The sequence below is a fragment of the Protopterus annectens genome, chromosome 12.part0, assembly GCF_019279795.1.
Source record: "Protopterus annectens isolate FY-2018-M chromosome 12.part0, PAN1.0, whole genome shotgun sequence".
In the NCBI taxonomy this organism is placed as follows: domain Eukaryota; kingdom Metazoa; phylum Chordata; order Ceratodontiformes; family Protopteridae; genus Protopterus; species Protopterus annectens.
The window spans coordinates 899,077,781-899,100,285 of record NC_056746.1 but is presented as its reverse complement, the minus strand read 5'-3'; the positions used below and the strand labels follow the sequence as shown (position 1 = coordinate 899,100,285).

At 40.9% G+C, this 22,505-nt stretch overlaps 1 protein-coding gene across 1 annotated transcript in view; it reads left to right on the top strand.

Annotated features, from left to right (window-relative positions):
• The window catches only part of ARFGEF2 (ADP ribosylation factor guanine nucleotide exchange factor 2), a 2,483,667-nt gene that overhangs the window by 1,944,090 nt on the left and 517,072 nt on the right, over nucleotides 1-22,505 (top strand). The window contains exon 27 of the mRNA XM_044089932.1: nucleotides 10,183-10,355. Within this exon, the coding sequence (XP_043945867.1) occupies nucleotides 10,183-10,355 (173 nt within the window). The remainder of the gene's footprint in view (nucleotides 1-10,182; nucleotides 10,356-22,505) is intronic.

The window sequence follows — 22,505 nt, the reverse complement described above, 5'->3', positions numbered from 1 at the left end:
CAAGGATAGCAATTAGTTCACCCCTAAGGACACCACAATAGGATTCCTAGTCCTGGTTTTCACAGACATGTTCTCTCTAGCTGTACTCAGAACTGTAAGTATAATATTTATGGCCTAAACCAGATAATTTAATTTCAGACTATTTTCCAGAGTTATCTGTACTAAGATTAACCTCTTCTCTTCCAGTATCCTCTGTTGCAATATATTCATTTCAGGCTTTACAATACAGTCTGACATACAGGTATATTTCTTTTTCTGTCCAGCAGGTCCCACTGTTGGTTTATTTTTAACACGAGCAGCTTAACAAATGCATTTTCAACACAAGCACCTGTACAAATCAGTTTGATGTACAAATGGCATATAATTTACAAAACGTCAGCTAGGTATGCTGATGTATGTTACATCCCGTTCCTTGCTTCTCCTGGCATAGTTGGCAGTACCTCGCATCATCACAGTGTGGACTAATCAAAACTGTAAAAAGAATGAGGCTGTTCTTTGTAATACAGTCCGAGACAGCGTCCTTTCAGAAAGAAGGTGAGATTTATGTAAGAAAAAACATGTAATTCTTATGTACTGTGGCAGGAAAAATGGGATTTCATGGAACTAAAGTGTGACACAATAGAGAGAAGGGGTAAGTTTGGTATGAGGCTAACTCTATTGGGGGCAGAGCTGAAATGTAAACCAGTGTTGCCAGCATGAAATGTTTTGTTTGTTAACAGGGATATTGACCATACCTTCTTTTGAATTCAGCTTTCACATGCAAGTCCTGGCTTCTTATATGAAAACCATCCTTTTTCTATTTGGTCATCATCTCTGCAGAGAGCATTTCAGAAATGCAGGTTCTGATATGTAAATCAGGTTGTAATGAATTCTGGAAAGAGAAATGTCTTTCTGCAGTCTCACTATATGATCATTAGAGTTTGTGTAACTCAGGACACCTCACTTGTTGCTTTTCAGTCTTTCATACTCTAAGCGATGTGATCGTCACTTGCATCCCATGGCTCTTCAAAGTTTCTTCTTGATCAGCACTTTTCTTGTTTTATTCACCTCAATACAAATAAGTCCACTGACATAGCAAATGTTCTTGAACTGGATCTTTACCTAGATTACCTGCTGTCATAAAAAAGTAACACTGGTGTTTGAGACCACTCAAAGCTTCCACTACGTGAACAGCAGCTACCTACGTATGTATTTGTTCAAGATAGCTGCTTTAAAAGAATGGTATATCATAAGTCATCTTTTGGCATCTTTGTGTTTACATGAATCATCTGTATCTTATTCAGTACACATATTTACAAAGCTCTAGAAACTTGTCAGAGCCTTTAGAAGCAGAACAGTGTATTGTAACTTCACCTTTGGTTAGAGGCTACTCAGACGATCTGTGATACCTGTTGCAAAAGGTGCGACTCTTTGAAAGGTGCTGTTGCAGTATGTCCCATCTTCTCTTCCCCTCTAACATGCCCTCTGTTTTGATTTTGCATATTTCTTTGATTGCCTCATATAAGTTATTTTCTTTTATTATTCCTTTGCGCCATTCTACTACTTGGTATTATGCTATTATTATGAAGTTGAATGCTACTGTCTTGTTAAATTTTTGCCTGATCATGAGCTGGTGAAGATGCACAGTAGCTCTGTTTGTTCTTTTCCTGTATTCATTTCAGGCAGGGATAACTAGTGACATCACTTAGGAACACACCCATTTCATTATCGGTATGATGTCTACTGTATGATTGAGTGAATAAACTGATGATAGTTTAACTCTGTTTTATCAGACACAAGGCCAGATACAGAAAGTGATGGAGCTTTTCTGGAACTAAGTTAATGAAGTCATAATCCTGCTCTGTGGTATCTTCCAGAAGACCAGGAAATGATGGGGGTCCTGTTCTGTGGTACCTGCCACATGACCAGATAGAGGAAATTGTGTCATTTTAGCATTGTGGTACCTGTTACAAGAACAAATGGTGAGAATGATGGCATTCCACACTGTGATAACTGCTGTAAGACCTCACAGAAAGTGACTGAAGTCCTGTCTGTACCTGTTCTGTGATTAAAACGAGGAATCATTGGCACTCTTTAACTATAGTCCCTGCTGAAAGACTGAACATAAAAATTGATTGGACACCTGCAATCCTACAAGATCAAATGAAGGAAACACAGTCCCATTCTGTGGTGTCTTATCACGAGAAAAAAAAAAACAACTAAATGAGACCTTCTCTCTCTGTGCTACCTGCCACAAGACCATCTGAAGGAACTGATGGCTGTTTTACTCTGTGGTGCTAGCTGCAAGCAAAATGGTGGAAGTAAGCTCAGTCTCATTTTGTGGTGTTAGCCACAATGTGAAGCAGAAAAACTGAAGACAGTCCCATTCTGTTGTACTTGCCGCAATACAAACGGATGGAATTGATGGCAGTCACACACACTGCAATATTAGATACGAGACTGTATAGAAAAGGAGATGATTGTCACTGTTACAAGACTAAATGGGAAAAAATAGAGCAGTCCTTACTTTTCTGATACTTTATTCTGTAATATTAAGCATAGAAACTGATAGTAATCTAATTTGTTTTACCACTCACTGTAGTGCATAATTGGAAGAATTGTCATCTGTGGTACCTGCTGCAAGATCATGTGTAGAAAACAAGTGCACTCCCATTTTTTTGTTATGCGCTATGCACCCGATGGCTGAAACTATGGCTTTCCTTCTCTGCGATACCTAGAAGAAGATAAATCAAAGTAACTATTGATAGTTCCACTCTGTGGTAATTGCTGCAAGACTGAAAATATGGTAACCCTTGGCAGTCCCTGTCTCTGGTACCTGTTATAGACGTGAACAAGGAAATTATGTCAGTTCCAGTGTGTGATACCTACTGCTGTAGTAAACAAGAAAAATTATGGCAGTCCTGGTCTGTTCTATTTGCTGCAAAAGTCTAGTAAATGTCTACGGTTATGATTAATACTTTGTATGACTGCACTTTGACCACACTGCTGATTGTGATGATTTGAAATTATTTCTGAAACAAATTAAAAATTAAATATTTGTTAACTGAGCCAACAGAATCAATTTTAGGAAAAATAATTTCCGTAAAATATTGAATAGTTAGAACATTTTCATGTTCACATGCTTGCTTCACACATTTTGTTGATAGTTTTAATATAGGTTTTAATACTGTTTACTGTTATGATTGTCATAAACAATATAGTAAAACATGAAACATAAAGATTATACTGTGAGGTTGTTGTTGTATCTTTCGGTTTTTCCCGGTTAGGGGTCGCCACAGCGGAACTCCGGTCCGCTAATGATTGGCAGTAGATTTTTACGTGCCAAGTTGCCGGCCCTGACACACAACCTTCAATGAAGGTACGCCCATTCACACATGTCTCCACACAGAAGAAGCTGTAGCTGAGAATCGAGCAGGACAACGTCTTATTGTGAGGCGACAACGCTACCGCAGCACCACCACCGCAGTATAAAGATTACACTGTGAGGTGAAATGAAAAATAACATTATCATCTCACTGTATCATAAAAGCTTACAATTGGGTTTCTGATCATAGCCATTTTAGTATGTGTTCGAGAAATGGATATCAAGAAATTCACTCAGGAAATGCAACATGTCATCCATTTCAAGAACATATAATAAATTAGTTTATGGTCAAAAGACCAGGTCATAGTAATTTGTAATGGATGGAACTTCATCTGTTATTAATGTGATACATTGATGTACTGAGCAGCAACTAAAGCTGTGTCAGTTGATGCAGCTCTGGGCTGATTGCTAAATATTTCTGTGGCAGCCCCTAGTACATTGCAGCATTTCATGCTGTATTTCTGAAGCTTTTTCCCCAGTGCCTGCCTTCTATTTGTGTGGCATCCTGTAGTCTGATATGTTTTTTACAATGTTATTTGAGTCCGATACAGTAGTATGTGGCATTGTGATAGGTCTGTTACAGATTTTAAAGCTGTTAGTGGAGTTCCCATTGCAATTCTTTGTAGTAATATAATGGCATTGTTACAGCTTTTCAAGCTGTTAGTTGAGCAACAATGAGATTGTGAACTCAGTAATAACACTGTTGTGGACTTTTATGATATCCTGAATGTGTGTAACATTGTTATGTTTTTGCTAAGGTCCAAGTGTAATTAATCACCATACTTTGTGTTACAAGATTGTCATAGCAAGGTTCATATGTATGAACCTTGTTATTGGCAAAGCTCATACTGTCACAGAGATGGCAACCCCCACAGAACTGCAGTGGAAACCCATTAAATGCTTTGAAAACTAAAACACACTTAATGCTGCTACAGAAACAGCAGACAGAGCAAAATGTCAAACAGCATATAAAGCTTTTGGTTAATAAGAGATGCATGTTATTCCTGGTTGCTATTTGTCAGCAGCGCAAAGTGTGCAACAGCCATTTAAAGCTGTCAAACACTTCACACTCCTACACTTTAACTTGTAGTACATTGGGGCAGCTAAATGTCACCCAGTAAAACAACATGAAACTTCCAAGTAACATGGAGATAGTATTTAGAGAAAGGTGTTTAAAAAGAAATGCTCAAGCCAAGTTGATGGACTATGTAAAAAGTAGAACGGTGGAATATGTGAAGATTTTTCTTGCTAGGGAACATAGAAGGAGGAAGAGAGATTTGGTGATGTGTCTAGCAGCATCTGGATTTGACAGATGGCTTTATACAGGAGTTCACAACATGAAAAGGAAATCTCTGTACTTTAAAATCACTAACATTTTTTTTTTATTTATTTTAATCACGTGAAGACAGAACAATAGATTTATACTGGACAAAGCTATTAGTTACAACTGTTCAGCTTGTGTAAACAGAGTATAGGGGAGGGAGTTATCTTAATGAAGTGTAAACATCTGAAAAAGAGGAAAACATGCAGAAGTTAATTAAGACAATTTCAGCAAACTGGGGACATGGGAAGCACTGTGGGCAGTGGCGGCTGGTGACTTCAAATCAAAGGGGGGCTGCAGGAGACAGTTGAATGGGTGGGGCCAATGAGAAGGGGTGTGGACATCTTGAAAAGGGTGGAGCTATGCTGAAAACTGCAAAAACTGGGACTTTAATTAAATATGCCGCCCTGGGTGTCAAACCATCATTATGAGAGTCCAGTCAAGACAAAATGAAGTGTAGAAGAAAACAAGTATTTCAATGCATCAGCTACATGACAGCTTACTTAATATCTAGATTGAAACAAAAAGGTTGTGAGGCTTGAAAAAATAAATTAATTTTTAAATACATTACTGGAATGCCAGTCAAAATCAAGTATAAAAAAAACAAGCAGCACTCAACTCAAACCATTTCTCCTTGCACTGCAGTTCTAATTATAATTTATATTCAATTTTACAAAAGTACCAAGTAACATGCTAAAAGTAGCAATTGCTGTGATATCCCCACTTGTAAAAATGTTTCTTATCCAAAAAAGACCTGCTGCTTAACAACAACTACCTACTTGTTTCATGGGGAAAATCAAAGTAAAAAATGAACAACAAACAAGAAACAAACTCAAGATAAATTGCTTAAAGGATTACTGCACAGGTTATGGATCACACATGATAGATTGCATTTTGTTTAGTTTACGTGGACGTGTAAAGCCTGCAAAGGTGACTGCAAGTTTCCAACAAATGTAACGAGGTTCTGAAAATACTGTAATCCTGTTCTTTATTACAAATACTATCATATGCATTTCAATACCAAAGGCTTATACGCTATCTAGTTATGTAAATATTCTCTGCATGGCAACAACAAAAGGCTTTCAATGTTGGTAATTCTTTAACAGTATGCTTATTAAAGCTTACTTGCATCTTACAATCTCAGACAAGCTTACCTGATGGTCATTAAAGCATTGCTAGTTAAACACAGGCCAACAGGTACTGCAACAACATGCATTTTCTGAATAAGAAGCATAAATCAACAGTATAAAAATATGACAGAAAACCAGAACATTCTGCAAAATCAAGGACGGATGAAAAGCCACTGTAGTACTTGTGTCTATCTTGGATGGGGGGATACTTGCACACTTACACTGCATAACTGCTCCTTGTCTTGCTTGGACACATCCAGAGTCACTACATGGGGCAGTGGGGTACAACAAGTATGTCACAATTTGAAATGTCTCTGGCTGACGGTGATGGCCCTGACATATTTGTCATATCTTTCAACCTCAGAGCATGAAATCTGGACAAAACCATAAATAGAAGTGGGACAAAGGTCCAAAAATAAGGACAATTTTAAATATTGCTCTTATAAACCTAGATAATTAAAAAGATAATAGAATAGTAGATCTTGCATTAGTATGAATTTTCTGAAGGGTATGGAATCTGAAACTCAAATATTTGTCTGTCATTATTTATCATCTAACTAATAGAATAATGTATCAGCTAGTTGTCCTTGTACAGATACTGGAGCAGATTTACTTCTGAATTACTGACTTTCTGACTTATTTTTTGAAAATGAACTGCTGTAACCATTTAATGTAACTCATTATTTCACATTCGTTTAGTAGCAGACCTGATAATTGTCTTAACTTCACTTCAGTCTGTTTGATGAATTTTATATTTTATTGTTACTTGTTTTTATTACTTTATACATTGCCGTTGTATTGTTTTAATGTTGAACTCAGTGCTTTGCTGAAAAGCACTGTAATGAAATGCATGTTGAAGATGAAGATGAGGGGACATATGAGTTTAAACTATCATATTTCTTTGTAATAGTCAGCCTTGCGCAGTCTCCATACTTCAGATGTATTTTTCATAACAATTAATCACCATATTTTGTTTAACACTACACTAGTTATTTTGAACAGATTGGTTTTTCATTTACACATTTTAGAGAAATGCCTTTTTCTGGCACAGATTTTGTAGAACAATTATTTCCGTCATGCTTTTAGACATATCGACTAAAAGCCTTAATTACAGTGATGCAACATTTTCTCTACTCTTCATCTTGGAATCACACACCACTCTCTTTTTCACCCCTACTGGTTTTACAATGCAGCTTGCCTTTTCTGGATTTAATTACTTTTATTTATTCTTTGAGTATTTTAATAATTTCATTTGCTCTACACAATAAAAACTAGATCTGTTTCTCTTAAAAGACTGCCCCATTTGTTTCCCAATTTTGTATACCAAAATTATTTTAATACTTTCAAATATATGCAGCTCATCAATTTTACAGACTTTGGCTCTATTCTTCCATTTAGAGATATATGTATCTATAGGCTCTGTAGGACCTTGTGCTGTTCTAAAGAATTGTTGTCTTTCGGCTTTTCCCGGTTAGGGGTCCCCACAGCAGAACTCCGGTCCGCTAATGACTGACTGGCAGTAGATTTTTACGGTGCCGAGTTGCCAGCTTGATGCCCAACCTTCAACGAAGACACGCCCATTCACGCATGTCTTTCGGAACGCCACTTGACCCACGGGGAGGACATGCAGACTCCACACAGAAGGCACTCCCCATAACTAATAAATGTCAAAATATTTCTGGGCTGACCATCACTGATCTTTTTCTCTAGGGTCTGCCATTTTATTGTTATCACTGTGAACATTTAGAGAGTTAATTTTATTTCGCTCTATTCTTCACTTCCATAACATATGCATTTATAGTCCATTCAGAACTGTGTATGTTTTTAAAGAATTAATGTTTAGTAAATGGCAAATTCTTTTTGGCTATCAATATTCATATAATTTTTCGTGAAAGTGTTGTTTATATTTGTCCTAATCAAGGGGAAAAAAAAAAAAAAAAGAGTTAAATATCTTTAGTGATTCTTCCCTAGTAAAATACAAGGATGCAGGACACCTAACTTCCTGAATCTGAGACTTTTCAACTAAACCACCTGCAAAAAGGAATAAATTCAATTTCCAGATGCAAAGTTTCCAGTTGTCTGCCAGATTCCATTGCAATTAAATAAATCATGGTGGCTGCAGCAGAGTAATTATTCCACTGAGAATTACACTTTTGTAGTTCCAAATATACAGACTCTTAAAAGCACATATATTTATTTACTTTTGTGGATATATTTCTTCTGTTTAGTCAGATATTTCACCACATGGCACCATATCAGATTGTAAGGTTAAATAAATACTACATGACCATGAGATGTTAGTGTAGCTCCCACACTTTCAACATTCAAACTTAACTACAACTTTTGAATACCACACAGTATTTTAAATTACTGTAGCTAGCTCATTAGCGTTTACAGGTGTATACCCCATATAACTGGAATAATATGCACAAATGATAAGCACATCAAAGGAAGCAAGATCAAACAGCCTAGAAAGCCAGAATAATTGTATTTATAAAGTGCAAAAATCTATGTACAAGGTGTCCTAACAGCCCAAGATAGACAGGAGAAAAAGGGACTAAAGATAGAAAAGAAAGATGCAATTCATATAAGACTGGCCTCAGCAACTGACAAGAAATGGGAAAACGTGGGTTTGGTTTATCCTGATGTTTAGTAAAAGAAGACAACTTATCTTGAATATCTTTTTTTTTCTATACAAACTCTGTGGTCTTTCCTTTTCATCGATTAAGACTATCATGTCTTCAAAATAGTTGATCTCACCTTTCTAAAGGTTTTATCCTCCTCCTCCTTCAGGTGTCCTCATTGAAATCTAAGTAGTGCAATGACTTTATATTGCACTTCAGTCCCAGAAATGGTATGTTGCTTGGTGGATGTTTTATAATTACTACAGCGCTATCTGGAAGTTGAGGAGCCATGAAGAAATTAAAAAAGGAACATGACACAGTAAACTGTATAAAAATGCACTAGAAATGCTCTATAAGTTTCCTGTTAAAGTGAAGTCAAACAAATGGCAGATATGATGCAGGGAATGAAATTAGAAATACTGATACAGGTTGAATAGGCAGCCCCAGGGACAACTAGAAAGAAATCACTCCTAAACTGTCCTAATATATATGTTTATACAACTAGTATATTAAAGTAAGTCACACACACACACACACACACACACACACACTTACTTACCGGCCCGACGATCGGCTAAATAAATGGAACCTCCACACCACACTAGACCCGATTAAAAAAAAAAAAAAAGCTGCACTAAATAAATCCTCCACCACAGTCCACTGATCACTCCAACTGACAGATTCTCGCTCTTTCCCAGCACAAAGCCCGGGAAGAGAGCGAGAACCAATCAGCATGCATCCCAGCAAGCATGTCAAGACGTGCCTGCGGACGTCGCAGTCCGAGCCCCTTCCAAGTCTATGCGGTTTGGAACCGCATAGACTTCTGGGCATCACAATGCTATCTTCATAGCTCCCCCCGGGCTGCAATCAAAATAAAAAAAAAACTGTTGAAACCGCCGCAGCCCGAGGCAGTTAAACTGTGCATGCGCGAGTCGCGGATGCGAATTTAAAAAAAAAAAAAAGGTTTATTTATTTATTTATTTTTTTATTTTTAAAACACAGTGAAGTAGTACTACACAACAGTAATTTGTGGCTGAGGGGGCTGCAGTCCGGCAGACCGATGCCACGAGCCGCCCCTGACTGTGGGTAACATTGCATTTGACCGCCCCACACACACACACTGCTTGGTTTTCCCACACAATCATAATGTATTTTGTACATTCCTTACCACAGAAAACTGCAATACTGTTCACTAATGGTAAGCAAAATCCTTGTCAGTAAAATATTTTTAGTTTGATTGTATGGCAGAATTGGCACACACTATTAACTGAAAATCTGTTGTATATTTACATTTAATGTTTGGGTAAGGCAGTCAAAAGAGCTGCAGTCGAGGAGACTGGAGGGCATACCTTTCAAGTGCCCAGATATTTGCCTCATGTTTTTGGTCTGTTCCTTATGAAAATTGTGGGTTTTTGTCAAATTAGTGAGGACTGAAATTACTAATAGACAGACATTTGAATTTCAGACTTCATATTTTTCAGAAAATGCATACAAACAGTAAACATTTTATTCTAACAACTTTTTAAGTTTGTAAGAGCATTAATAAAAATTTGACCTTATTTTTGGGCCGCTCTCCCCCCCCCCCCCATTATATTTGGTTTTGTCCTGATTTCTTGGGATGAGAGGTTGAGAGGTAAGCTGGAGAGAAAACATTGGTCTTCAACAACATTTTTTGGAAGGACAGTTTTGTTTTGAGTAACCTGTAAAGCAACATTGTTTATATTACCTGTTATTCTTTTGAAGGTCACCAACGATTCGGGATATGGTGATTCGCTGTATTGCTCAAATGGTGAACTCTCAAGCTGCTAATATTCGTTCAGGCTGGAAGAACATCTTCTCTGTTTTTCACCAGGCTGCTTCAGATCATGATGAAAGCATAGTAGAGCTGGCTTTTCAGAACACAGGACACATAGTCAGTAAGTAAAAGCTGTGCATAGTCATACTAATATCTGTGTGTACAGTAAGCATGCTTTCTGTAATTTAACGTAAGCATTAGGGTCTGAATTTATTCTTAGCTTCATTATTAAAGTTCTGAATGATCTTTTCCTTTGTTTTTTTTTTTTTCTGGTCCCTCCCTGAAGTCTGCATTAACTTTTCTGTTATAATGTACAGCTAGGGTCATGATGCTAGCAGCTGAGTTGTGCAGACCAGGATTTTACTTGTGTTGCAACTGATAAATTTTAGACTGATTGCCATTGCGTCAGCAAAAAACTGTGTTGGGGAGGAATCCAGCAGAGGAGGGTATAAAATGTTAGCATCATTGGTTGCTTTAATTCATGATTCTTTATTTCAAGTATTAACATGTATTAGTAGACTTCTAGTTTTGTTGCATTTAATTTCCCAAAATAACTGACACTTTCAGATTTTGCTGACATCTTGATAAGGTTTTTCTTAATGCATTGCCTGCATTACTTAATGCTGGTGTTAGCACAAGTTGCATATATATGTAGACATGCATCCATATTTTATTGGGAACTGGGAATTTGAGATGGGCTCTTCACTGTTCCCCTGGACTGGAAGCCTGTTAATTACCAAAAGCATAGCTAGGGCAGGGCAAGAGGATTCAGTTGCCCAGGTTCCAAAGTGTTGGGGGGCATGAATGGCAATCCTTTGTCATAAACGATCGAGCTACCTTTCCTTAGTGCAGTGCTGGCTTTTAAAAGCCGATCTTGCTTTTGCGGTGTGCTGCAGCACTCCCTGTGCCGTCTAAACTGTAGCAAATGTGTACTACATTTGTATCGAGTAGTTTGCCGTAGTTTAAAAGAAAAGGTGTTTGTTTATTTATTTATTTATTTATTTTTGGTAGCTGGAAGGGGACATGGATACAGCTGTGTGACTGTAATAGCGATGGGTTATTACATGGAAGGTTTTTTTCTCTTCACTGGTAGAACTAGCTGGGGCAGCATGCATATAACTGTAATAACCCCATTGCTGCAATGTTGTTAAGGAGTACTGTCTTTTCTGCTCAAAGTTGAAATTCTTTGCTAGAATAGCAGAGTTTGTGTTAACATGCATTTCTAAAGGTTACAAAGTATGAAACTCAAATGTCTGTTATTATTTAGTGACTTCAGTCCTCAGCCATTAGGCAGAAAAATCAAAACTTTTATGAGGAACAGACCAAAATATGAGGCAAAAATCTGGACAGTTGAGAGATATTGGGGGCATGGATGTAAACTCTAATCTGATCTGATCACTACAATTTAGGAAATTGGGTTATTACAGTAAAGTGTTTATTTTTCTTGCTCTTCAGTGGAAGAGCTAGCTTGGGGGAGGGTCATGGATGTGATTGTAATAAGCCAGAGCTTAACTAGCACTGAGAGAATGGGGGCACTGGCTTGTGGTATCAGCCTAGGGCTACACCTCTGGTAATTACCTATGATTTGTTTGCCTTTTCTGGTTATTTATTATTTTTTTGTCCATCTGCTTTGCTTCCTGATTTTTCCATAAGGCACCATTTCTGTGTGCACACTTTGTTCTCCCATATGTTTACTAGTCATTAGTTACTTATTAGGTTCACGTGCCATGAGGTCTCCCATTATAAGTTTGAGTACAGGTAAGTAAAACTCTTAGAACTGTGAAAATGTAAGTGTTTTTGTAAGGAAATATGTACTAAGTCTGAAATTGCTATGTCTTGTAGAATTCCCTTTTCCAAGGTACAGCAATCTCAGCGTTAACATATACTGTACAGTTAGCGTGTGTGTTGTGGAGGTACAGACACTCACATTATACTTCTCCTGAAATACACTGAAATGTTTTCAGTTTTGGAACTCGTACTATAATTTCAAATTCTGATAGAGCACCCACATCGTAATGCATGACTTGCTATGTAGTTCATATGATGGATACAGAAGGTGCCCTCAGTCCTTTTACCTTCCATTTCCATCTGGTATGCTTGGATGTAGTGTTTTATGTAGTGTCAGAATACGTATTAAGTTATTGATGTATGAAGCTCTTAAGAAGCCTAGCCTTACATTCCTATGGTAGTTTTTAGCTCTTACATTTTGCATACAAGTAACCCAGAGACTGTCAAAATGAGGATGTGTTGAGACATTTACTTTTTGCTCCTGTCCTTGAAGGACATGGGTGATGGACCAGGAGTGAATTTGCATTTTCCCATCCGTTTGTAAAAAATTATGTTTGAACAGAATAACAGAAGTACTTCACTTTATATGTAGTGGAAATGGCACCATAGAAGCGGTATCCACTGTGATACATACCTCTACCTCCAACATGTTCTGCTTATGCTGCAAAAGAGGTTAAGATCTACTGACCTTATATTCATTGGACTTGTGAGTATGATGTGGTCTGACAGGATAGGGTCTGTTGAGGCTGTATATGTGAGACAGACTTCACCTCTTAGTAACTTGTATGATGCAGAGAAGAAGGACAAGGCTATGTGATGGTCAGCATAGGTTTAGAGATTTAGGTCCACAATGATTTTTTTTAAGTGAGATAGTACTGTGGTCACTGGAAAGATTGCATCCCTGGACCTGGACACAGTACTTTTGGCTATAAGCCATGCAGTAAAAAAGGACTTCCTTTCAGTAGTGGATACATGGTAATCAAAGTACGGTTCAATATCAACATAGGTTTCTAGATCCTTAACTACAGTATCAGTTTGCAGGATGTGTTGTGAGAGTGAAGGTTGCAAGAAGAATCAAGCTTGCCATAGGAGATGATTATGCACTTCTTAGCATTTAGTTTTAGTCTATGCTTTGGACGCAGTGTATTTGTTTAGGATATGCCCTCTTGGATGATCTTGGTGTCCTCTGGAGATTTTATGATGGTACCAAGTTTGTAATTGTGTTCAAACCTGGTCAGCCACAAATCCTTAATATAAACTTTGACTTCCAAGAAATAAATGCTGTGAGTAGTGGCCTAAAGAATGGCCCCTTGGGTATACCACTCATGATGGTCTTTTGGGGGAGGTAGAGATAGCCAGCCACCCTAACTTTCCTGTTTCATTTCTGAGCCAGTTTGTTATCCAGTGAGTTGCATAGGGATTGACATTTAACTGTGAGAGTTTACTTATGATACCTGGACATGGAATGGTGTTTAACACCTTTGCAAGGTCTAAATATGCAGTGTGCACTGTTTTGTCCTCGCCTATTGCTTTAGTAACTTTTTTGAAGTCGTTGACCAGGTTAAGTAGGCAGGACCTACCCTTGATGAATCTGAACTGGGCTGGGATGAGAGTCTGTAGGTTAACTGTATCTTTATTAATTCCATACTAATCCTATCCAGAGCCTTACAGATGAGATTGCTGAAGCTTATAGGTCTATAATTACCTGGCTTCATTCATACCCTGTGCAAGGGAGTGGCTATTATAGTCCTCCATTCATCCAGCATGAAACCTGCTTTGATACTGATATTGCATAGTTTCTGTAGTGGATCAGACAAGTCATGTTTCAGGCTGACCACTAAGCAGCCTGGTATGTTATCTGGTCCCATAAATGTCGATAGGATCTTGAGAACAGGTCCTTGGGAGATTCTGAGGGGAGGAGAGTGTACTTGTGGGTATATGATTTGAGAATGTTGGAGGGGAGAGGGGGTGAAGCTTGGTGTAAATTTGTTTTCTGGTAGATTATCCATGTCTTGTGAGTCCAATTATGTGATATTATTTACCGTTAGCTCTGCACAATGCTGGGCATTGTGGCTGAGATTTTTAACACGATTAAAGAAGGTTTTGTGATTGTCTTTCAAGTGGGTGGTTATTTTTGCCCCGTGTCTGGCTTTGCATGATTTGATTAGGTTATCACTAAGTTTTACTAGCTTAGCCTTGGGTATAGTCTATGAATACCAAGGTATTGAAAGATGTTTCTGGCTTCAGTCTTTAGCTGAATGTGACTGATTTATGGTTTGATTTAACCAGGGAGGAAGTTGCAGTTGGTAGAGAGCAAAGCTGAGCCATATAGGTAAGGACCAAGCCCAGGAATTTATTTCAGTTGAGTCACTGACTATTTGAACTATCTTTCAAGGTGGTTGCTGCCCATATTGTTAGGTTGCTGAGGATACTTTTTCATATATTATATTTATGAGGTCTTTGCAGTTTAGTTAGGGTAATAAGACCTCAGCATTTGTCGGTGTAATTGGTTTAGTGTGGTGTGTGGTGGTGCCAACCTACATGTTATTTGAGAGCAGGAAAGATGTTTAAGAGGCGAGATGTAAATGAGCCATATAATGCTTAACTGACAGTGACTGGATGGTTTATAAGTGATGCATGTTTACAACTGCAGTTGTTTCAATGATGTTATGTAGTCCAATCTCGCCGTCATTCTTACCCGTGGGTTCGGAGCCGAACCTCGGCTCCGACTTGGCCATACTCTAGCTCAAAGTCAGTTGGCTTGTGGCTAAGAGGTATACCATTATGCAACAGGTCTATTCCCCAGATCTCGTTTCCCGCTCGTTACCCTCAGACGTGGTCTCAGTTTTGGCCGTGGCTAAGTATGCTGTTTATAAACTTTTTATAAACTTTTGACTTGTTGCTCAAAAAAGCTATTTTCATAGCTCTGTGTGTGTGGTAGTGGTGTTTTACTGCCTTTGTTTTGTTTCTCTTGCTGTTTTTTGTGGCCTTGTCGTTGGCCGTTTTGGTATCCTGTTAGTTTCCTTTCTCCCCACGGGCTAGGCCCATTTCAGTTAGAGGACCTAGTCCTCCCCATTGTTTCTGTGTGGGCTTTGGTTTGGTGCTCCATTCTGTTAGCATTTAGTGTTGTCATGTCTGGCTAGTGTTGCTATCCTGCCTTTATTCCCCCGGGCTAGGCCCATTTAAGTTAGAGAACCTAGTCCTCCCTGTTGTGTTTTCCCGCCGGTTACTAGGCCATTTTTAGTTAGAGGCTCTGTTTCTCATGCGTGGTTTAGTTGGGTCTAGTGTGTGTACATATTGGTTTGTACCTGTGTGTGTTCTCCTTTTCAGCATGTACAAGGATTCTAAAGAACACAGGCCTTCGGGCTTTAAAACGTGTTGAATGCAACAATAAAATGTCTTTGACTGATGGGCACTCTGTGTGTGTACTGCTTCGGGGCTATTCACCTCCAAGAGTCCTGCTTGTTTTGTCATTCCTTTAGTCCCCGTGTACTACAGGAGAGGAAGAACAAGCTCATTTTGAAAGGACTGCTTAAACACTCCTTCGAGGAAGACTTGGCTAAGTCTTTCAGTACAATATCCTCTCCAGGTAAAAAGGACAAAAAGACTTCTAAGAAGCGCTCTCCGGCTCCGTCTGTTTCTTCAGAGCTGCCAGAGAAAGTTGCTAGAACAATTTCTCCTTCTTCAGTTCCATTGCCCTTGGTGCCGACAGAAGGTAGTGTCTTGACTAAGTCTGTATCGGCTTTCAGCCTTTTGGAGCCGGTCATGGATATTTTGGTTCGGAGCCGGTCTCCAGTTATTCGACCCATTTCTCCTTCACGCATGTCCCCTAATGTAGGGAGATCCAGATCTCCAACAATATCCTCCAGGTCCCTTTCCAATGAGGACATTGATAGGGTGATGAAGAAACTGCTTCAGTCATCGGTGTTGGCCAAATTGATTTTGACTCCGACCCAGTCGGCTCCGGAGCCTATGGCCTCTTCAACCTTTGTTGTTCCCCCTCCAAGCCTTTCTCGGCCTTTGGAGCCGGAGCTGTCAGTTCCGTCGGGTGCCGTTAGGTCGGTTCCAGTAGCCACGCCTGGCTTCTTGGTTCCGATTTCTGCTCTGTCCCCGTCGGCTCCGTCCACGGGGTCGAAGGTCCATGGTATTCTGGTCGGACCAAAGAGGGAAGGCTCAGATTGATCTTCATCGGTTCTGAGCCTTCCTCTCGGTGCTTCGGCTCGGTTGAGCTTGGACCCGACATCTGCTTCGGACCTCATCTCCTCGGCGCCGAGGGCTACTACTGTTTCCTCTACAGTTAGTCGGCCTTCGAAGCCGAGGGGATCAGCCTTTGAGTTTATGAGGAGCGTGCTGGCCAAGTCGTCAGCTGCATCCTTCGGCACCTATACTCTTCCCCCTCCAGCACCGGTGTCAGTTTCGGATCACCCCCTATCCATGGGCAGCAGAGACCAAAAGCCTCAGGATACCTTCATGAGTGGTCCCCAACTTTCTGACATCTCCCCAGAGGTTTTGCTTGAGGAGCCCGCCAGAAAGAGATTGTGTAAGAGGAAACACCTTGACTCCCCGGATGAGTCTCTCACATCGGACACTGACCTTGAGGAGTCAGAGGGGTCCCCCAAGTCATCTTCTGAAGGTATCTCTTTTTCAGATATCCTGGAGATCTTGAAGCAGAGAGGCGGCTGGCCCTTCAAATCCCCTTCTGATGAGGAGTCTGTGTTCCTGAAGGCATTCGAGTCTCAAACCTCCACCTCTTGGGTTTCTCCCCCTTTTGATGAGCTACTAGATCTTGTCTGTCAAAAGGTGTGGGAAACTCCTGACACTGTGGAACCAGTCCCTAGGAGACCCAATAAGTTTTTGTCTGCCCCCACTGACAAGGAATATCTAACTAAAGGCGTTCCAGTAGATGCCATGGTGGTGGCAGCAGCCTCCAAGAAGGAACTTGCTGAAACTTCATCTACTGTCCATCCGTCTAATAAGGAGTCCCGGGCTGTGGACAGGTATGGGAAGCGTGCGTTTACCTCAGCGGCCTTTACACTGCTGTCGCTGAACTACTTGAGGCATTTTACAAGGCTCCAGAGAGATCTCCTAAAAGAGCTAGGAGATTCTCTACAGGGTAACATTTCTGATGCCGTGGCACAGAAGGTCAATGCACAGATGACTACCCTAAATTCCCTTACCAACTCCTCCAAGAGGCTGATCTCATATGCAGCCGACAGAGCGAGTAGGGCAGCGGGTTTTGGAGTCTCTCTTAGGAGACACTCCTGGATGCGCCTGTGCAATTTCGCAGAGGCCTTCAAGTCTATGTTCACCAAATCCCCCTTTGATGGTTCATCGTTGTTTGGAACCAAGGTGAAGGACACTCTCACTAGGTGCGAGCAGGAAGGAAAAACCCTGTCTGCCGTGGGAGTCCATTTTTCCATGCCTTCTAGACCTTACCCCAAGGACCAGAAGGGTGGGAAAATGTGGTTTAGGAAGTCGCAGTGGTTTTTTTAGGGCGCACAAAGTGTTTCACTCTCCGGAGGCAGGGGAGGGGGTGGAAATTCAGGTAGACACTGCCCTAGAGGCAGAGGAGGCCTGCATAACCATGGGGACTGTGATTCCTTTTGTGGTTCTTCCTACCAGCACTCCTGAAGGGAGGCCCGACTGTGCGTCTCTGGAGTCAGTCGGGGTTGCATTTCTTTATACCCAGAAGCCTGGCAAGATGTCACTCAAGACGAGTGGGTATTAAACATAATTTCCAGAGGTTATCATATTCCCTTCTCTTCTCCTCTCTCACCAACCAAGAGAATCCCAGACATTCCACCCAGTCACAGGGATTCTGCAACTTTAGAAATAAAAAAGTTGCTTTCAAAGGGAGCCATCCAGCCTGTCCCCGCAGACCAATTAGGATTAGGGACTTACTCCAGATTCTTTTTGGTGCCAAAAAGAACAGGGGACCTGAGACCCATCTTGGATCTTAGCCGATTGAACCTTCATGTACAAAAGTCCAAGTTCTACATGGTCACCTTAGTCAATACTCCCTCTGTTAGGAAAAGATGAGTGGATGTGCTCCACCGACCTCAAAGATGCTTACTACCATATCAAGATGGACAGGGCATTGAGAAGTCATCTACGCTTCCGGCTGGGAGCCAGTCATTTTCAGTTTCACGCTCTGCCCTTTGGTCTCACCGCAGACCCCAGGGTGTTCACCAAATGCATGGCAGTGGTAACGGCTCACTTGAGACATCAGGGATTCCAAGTGTTTCCGTACCTGGACGTCTGGCTCCTTTCTGCCACCACCAGGCATCTACTGTTACAGACCAGGGATGCCACGCCACCATTACACTGTGCCAAAGGTTAGGAATTACTCTAAATTGGAATAAGCTGCCTTGTTGCCCTCGCAGCATGTCACTTTTATCGGCACCAAACTAGATACAGTGTTCATGAGGGCCTTCTTACCAGAAGAGAGAATTCAGGCTCTACATCAGCAGGTCTACGCCTTACTACCATTGAGGAAGGTCAAGGCAAAAATGATCCTCAAGTTATTAGTGACCATGGCTGCCACGCTCATGCTAGTTCCCCTTGCCAGACTACACATGAGGGTTCTTCAGTAGCTGCTTTTCACCCAATGGTCACTACAGCATCTTCTACTCTCCCATTCTATTCTGATTACAGACACGTGCAAGCAGGATCTACGCTGGTGGCTTCAGGCCAGCAATCTCAACGTGGGCAAGCCCTTTATCCCATCTCCATTTGTCACGGTGACCACGGATGCCTCCCAGATCGGGGGGGGGGGGGCATTATCTCGGCAGGACTGTCCAAGGCATGTGGCAGGATCATAAAACCCATTTGCATATCAGTGTCTTGTAGATAAGAGCAGTGCTGTTAGCGTTGCAAGCACTTCAGAGCTTTCTCCCTCTAGGGACAATTGCAATCCACTCAGACAAACGTCAGTGGTATGGTATCTGAACAAACAGGGAGAAACCAAATCATACCCCCTTTGCAGAGAGGCACTACGAGTTTGGTAGTGGGCGTTGTCTTTCCAACACTTTCTAGTTGCAATGCATATACTGGGGAAGTCCATCGTGATTGCCAACAGGCTGAATAGAGCTATCCTAATGCCTCACGAGTGGTCCCTGAACAATTATGTTGCAGAGAGGATATTCCACAGATGGGGTCAGCCTTGCTGCACTCTATTTGCCAGCCCCCTCAATGCCAAATGTAGCAGCTACTTCACCCTTATCCCCCTGGAGGGGGAGACACCCAGGGACGCTCTGGTTCACGATTGGCCCTCCAGACTTCTCTACGCCTTTCCACAGTTACCTCTAATATAAAAGGTCATTCAGAAAGCACAGTCTTTGGGAAGCAAAATGATCCTCATTGCCCCACATTGGCCTCGTCAGATTTGGTTTCCCTTTCTTCAACTCTATCTAATGGACAAGCCCTGGATTCTGGACCCAGCTCCAGATCTGCTGACTCATATGTCAGGACAGTTCCATCCCTCCATCCAGACCCTCAAGTTGACAGCTTGGCTGCTCCAGTTCCATCCTTAGTCAGGCTTCATGATTTTTCCCCAGAAGTGGTCCATATTCTATCATCTTCCCACAAGCCTTCTACCAGAAAGATTTATTCCAGTAAGTGGAAGAGATTTTCTCTTTGGGCCCGTGAGAGACATATTGATCCTTATACAGCGCCTATTTCGGCAATATTGGAATTTCTTTCTCAACTGTTCAGTCAGGGGTCAACTGCAGCAACCATTAAATTGCAACTGGCAGTGATTTCTACCTTTCATGTTGCTAATGAGCTCAACCTTATGGCTCATAGGCTTTGTAGGGCTTAATAAATAGGGTGGCCTAATGTTTAAGTTGTTTGCCTTACAAACACAAGGTGCAGGGTTTGAGTCTCACAAGGGATAATTGGCTAGGCTTAAAATGGCTCGCAAGGGTAGTTAGCTTAGTATTAATCTATGAACCTATGAATCTGAAAGGGGCATTGTTACTCCAACCTCTAGTCTTTGATCCAGTGATGCTATTGGACCTCAATTTTGTACTACAGAAGCTCACCTTAACTCCCTTTGAGCCTGCAGCTACGTATAACATTAAATTCTTGTCATGGAAGACAGTATTCTTGGTACCCATAACTTCAGCTAGGCTGGTCTCTGAACTCCAAGCATCATCGATTAGGCCACCTTATTTGGTGTTTCACAAAGATAGGGTCTGCTTAAGAACCAACCATTCTTTTGTTCTAAAGGTTGCCTCTGTTGTCAATATCAACCAATCTATCGAGTTGCCTGTGTTTTTTCCTGAATTCTCCAACAAGGCAGAATTTAAGTTTCATCAGCTGGATGTTCACAGACAATTGTGTTTCTATTTACATAGGACAAAAGATTTCAGGAAATCAGATCAAATATTTGTCTGGTTTTCAGACACTAGGCTTGGGGTTCCTGTTTCTAAGGTAACCTTGTCTCACTGGATCTCCGATTGCATCTCATTTATTTATGCTTCCAATGGCAAAGAATTACCCTTTAAAGTGAAGGCTCATTCTACACGATCTGTGGCTACCTCAGCTGCGTTTCAGACTAGGATGTCTATGGATGATATTTGTGCTGCAACAACATGGGCTTCGCCTCATACCTTTATTAGTCACTAGAAATTAGATCTGGTCTCTAGAGGCAGATCTTCCTTTGGTTACACAGTGCTCGAGTATTTTTCACTGAACCACCCAAGATCAAGATGCTAGGGACGCTGTCCCACGGGTACGAATGAAGGCGAGAGTGGACTACATAACATCAAGAAGTTATGTACTCACCATAATGTTCGATGTATGTAGTCCATCTCGCGTTACATTCTTACAAACCCTCCCTCCTTCCCCCTCCTGGAGGACCTGGGGGTATAGTCTCTAGGTGTCAGTAGTCCTTTCTGTTGGGGTTGTTCTTCTTCTCAGTGTGCACGTGTGTGAGCTTCCAACAAACAAGATCTGGGGAATAGACCTGTTGCATGATGGGATACCTCTTAGCCATGAGCCAGTTGCAGACTTCGAGCTAGAGTATGGCCGAGTCGGAGCCAAGGTTCGGCTCTGAACCCACGGGTAAGAATGTAAGGTGAGATGGACTACATACATCGAACGTTATGGTGAGTACATAACTTCTTGTTCTCTTTCGTGATGTAAATGGCTTGCAACTAAAGTGATATCATTTTGTATGTTTTTCATTTATATAAATGTAAGATTGTCTTTGTCATATGTGTAAATTTAATAAAGATGTTTGGGGAAGAAACTGCATGTTTAACTTGTTTATTGTGAGAGTTTTGTCTTCGGTAACATTATGTAACTACTTCTGTCATGCACTTTGTCAGTTTAAGAAATAGATGGTGGTTAGTAAATGTGAGATAATTGTTGCATCATCTCAGGATGCCCATTTCAACCAAGCTGGCTTCAGAGAGGGTTTGCCTCCTCTGACTCTTACCAGGTGCTTACTGATGTATGAAGGGGTAGTGAATCTCTGAGGTTTGGCCTTGTTTGGTAGTGGAGGCAATGCTGGTCTCAACACAGCTGCACATGGCTAGGAATCCATGGTACTTTGCTCCTTCTTTCACAAGACACAAGAGGGTAGCACTAATCCCAAGCTACTTCTTGAGAAGTATTAACCCAGATATTGCTGGTTCAATAAATTAGTTTTAGTCTTTTCTTGGTGGATACCCTGTATAGGACCTACAGCGGCTGAACGCAACTGAAAGTTGATCTGCACAAAGGCCCTAAAGAGGTTCTCACCAAAACTGCAACCAGACCAGTCAGTGAAGTCACATACACACTGCCCAGTCAGCGAATATCAGGAATTGATGCCTTTCTGCTCCTTCTCGAACCAGGTGCAAAACAGTAGCATTAATCCCAATTTTTCTGCTAAGGAAGAATTTTCAGTCTTTCCGGTGATTGGTGATCTCTAGGAATGTTAGGAAGTAATGTTCTTCTTGTCATTCTCTCTTCAGGAGCAAAACAGTAGCATTTATAGATTCATAGTCATTTACTAGGCTAACGACCACAAGAGCCTTTAGAAGCTTAACCATGAATCCCAAAATGAATCCTAAGAAGCCGTTCCCATGCTCTTCAGTGATTAGTAGTCTGGTCTCAGATATTACAGATTGTAAAAGTAAAATGGAAAAAAAGGAATTAATACTCTGATTATTGCTATGTGCACTAAGGGAGTGGGATGGTATAAAACAGAGCTAACTCAAGCTGTAAGAGTCTAGGAAGAGGACTTTCCCAGTTTGTTCTTTCATTACGTAGTAGGATGAGCAGATGAGATGAGACTAAGTTTCCAAAGCTGTGGACATCTCAAAAGCCACCATGTTTAAAAGTACAGCAGCGACTGGATGGGTGTGTGACTGAGGAAAATACAGTACAGTCACACCAGCAGTAGCTAAATAAAGATACTGCTAACTACCATAAATAAGAAATCCCACACTCAGCTATTCTCACTGATAAGCTAGGTTTAATTCCTTTTTCAGTC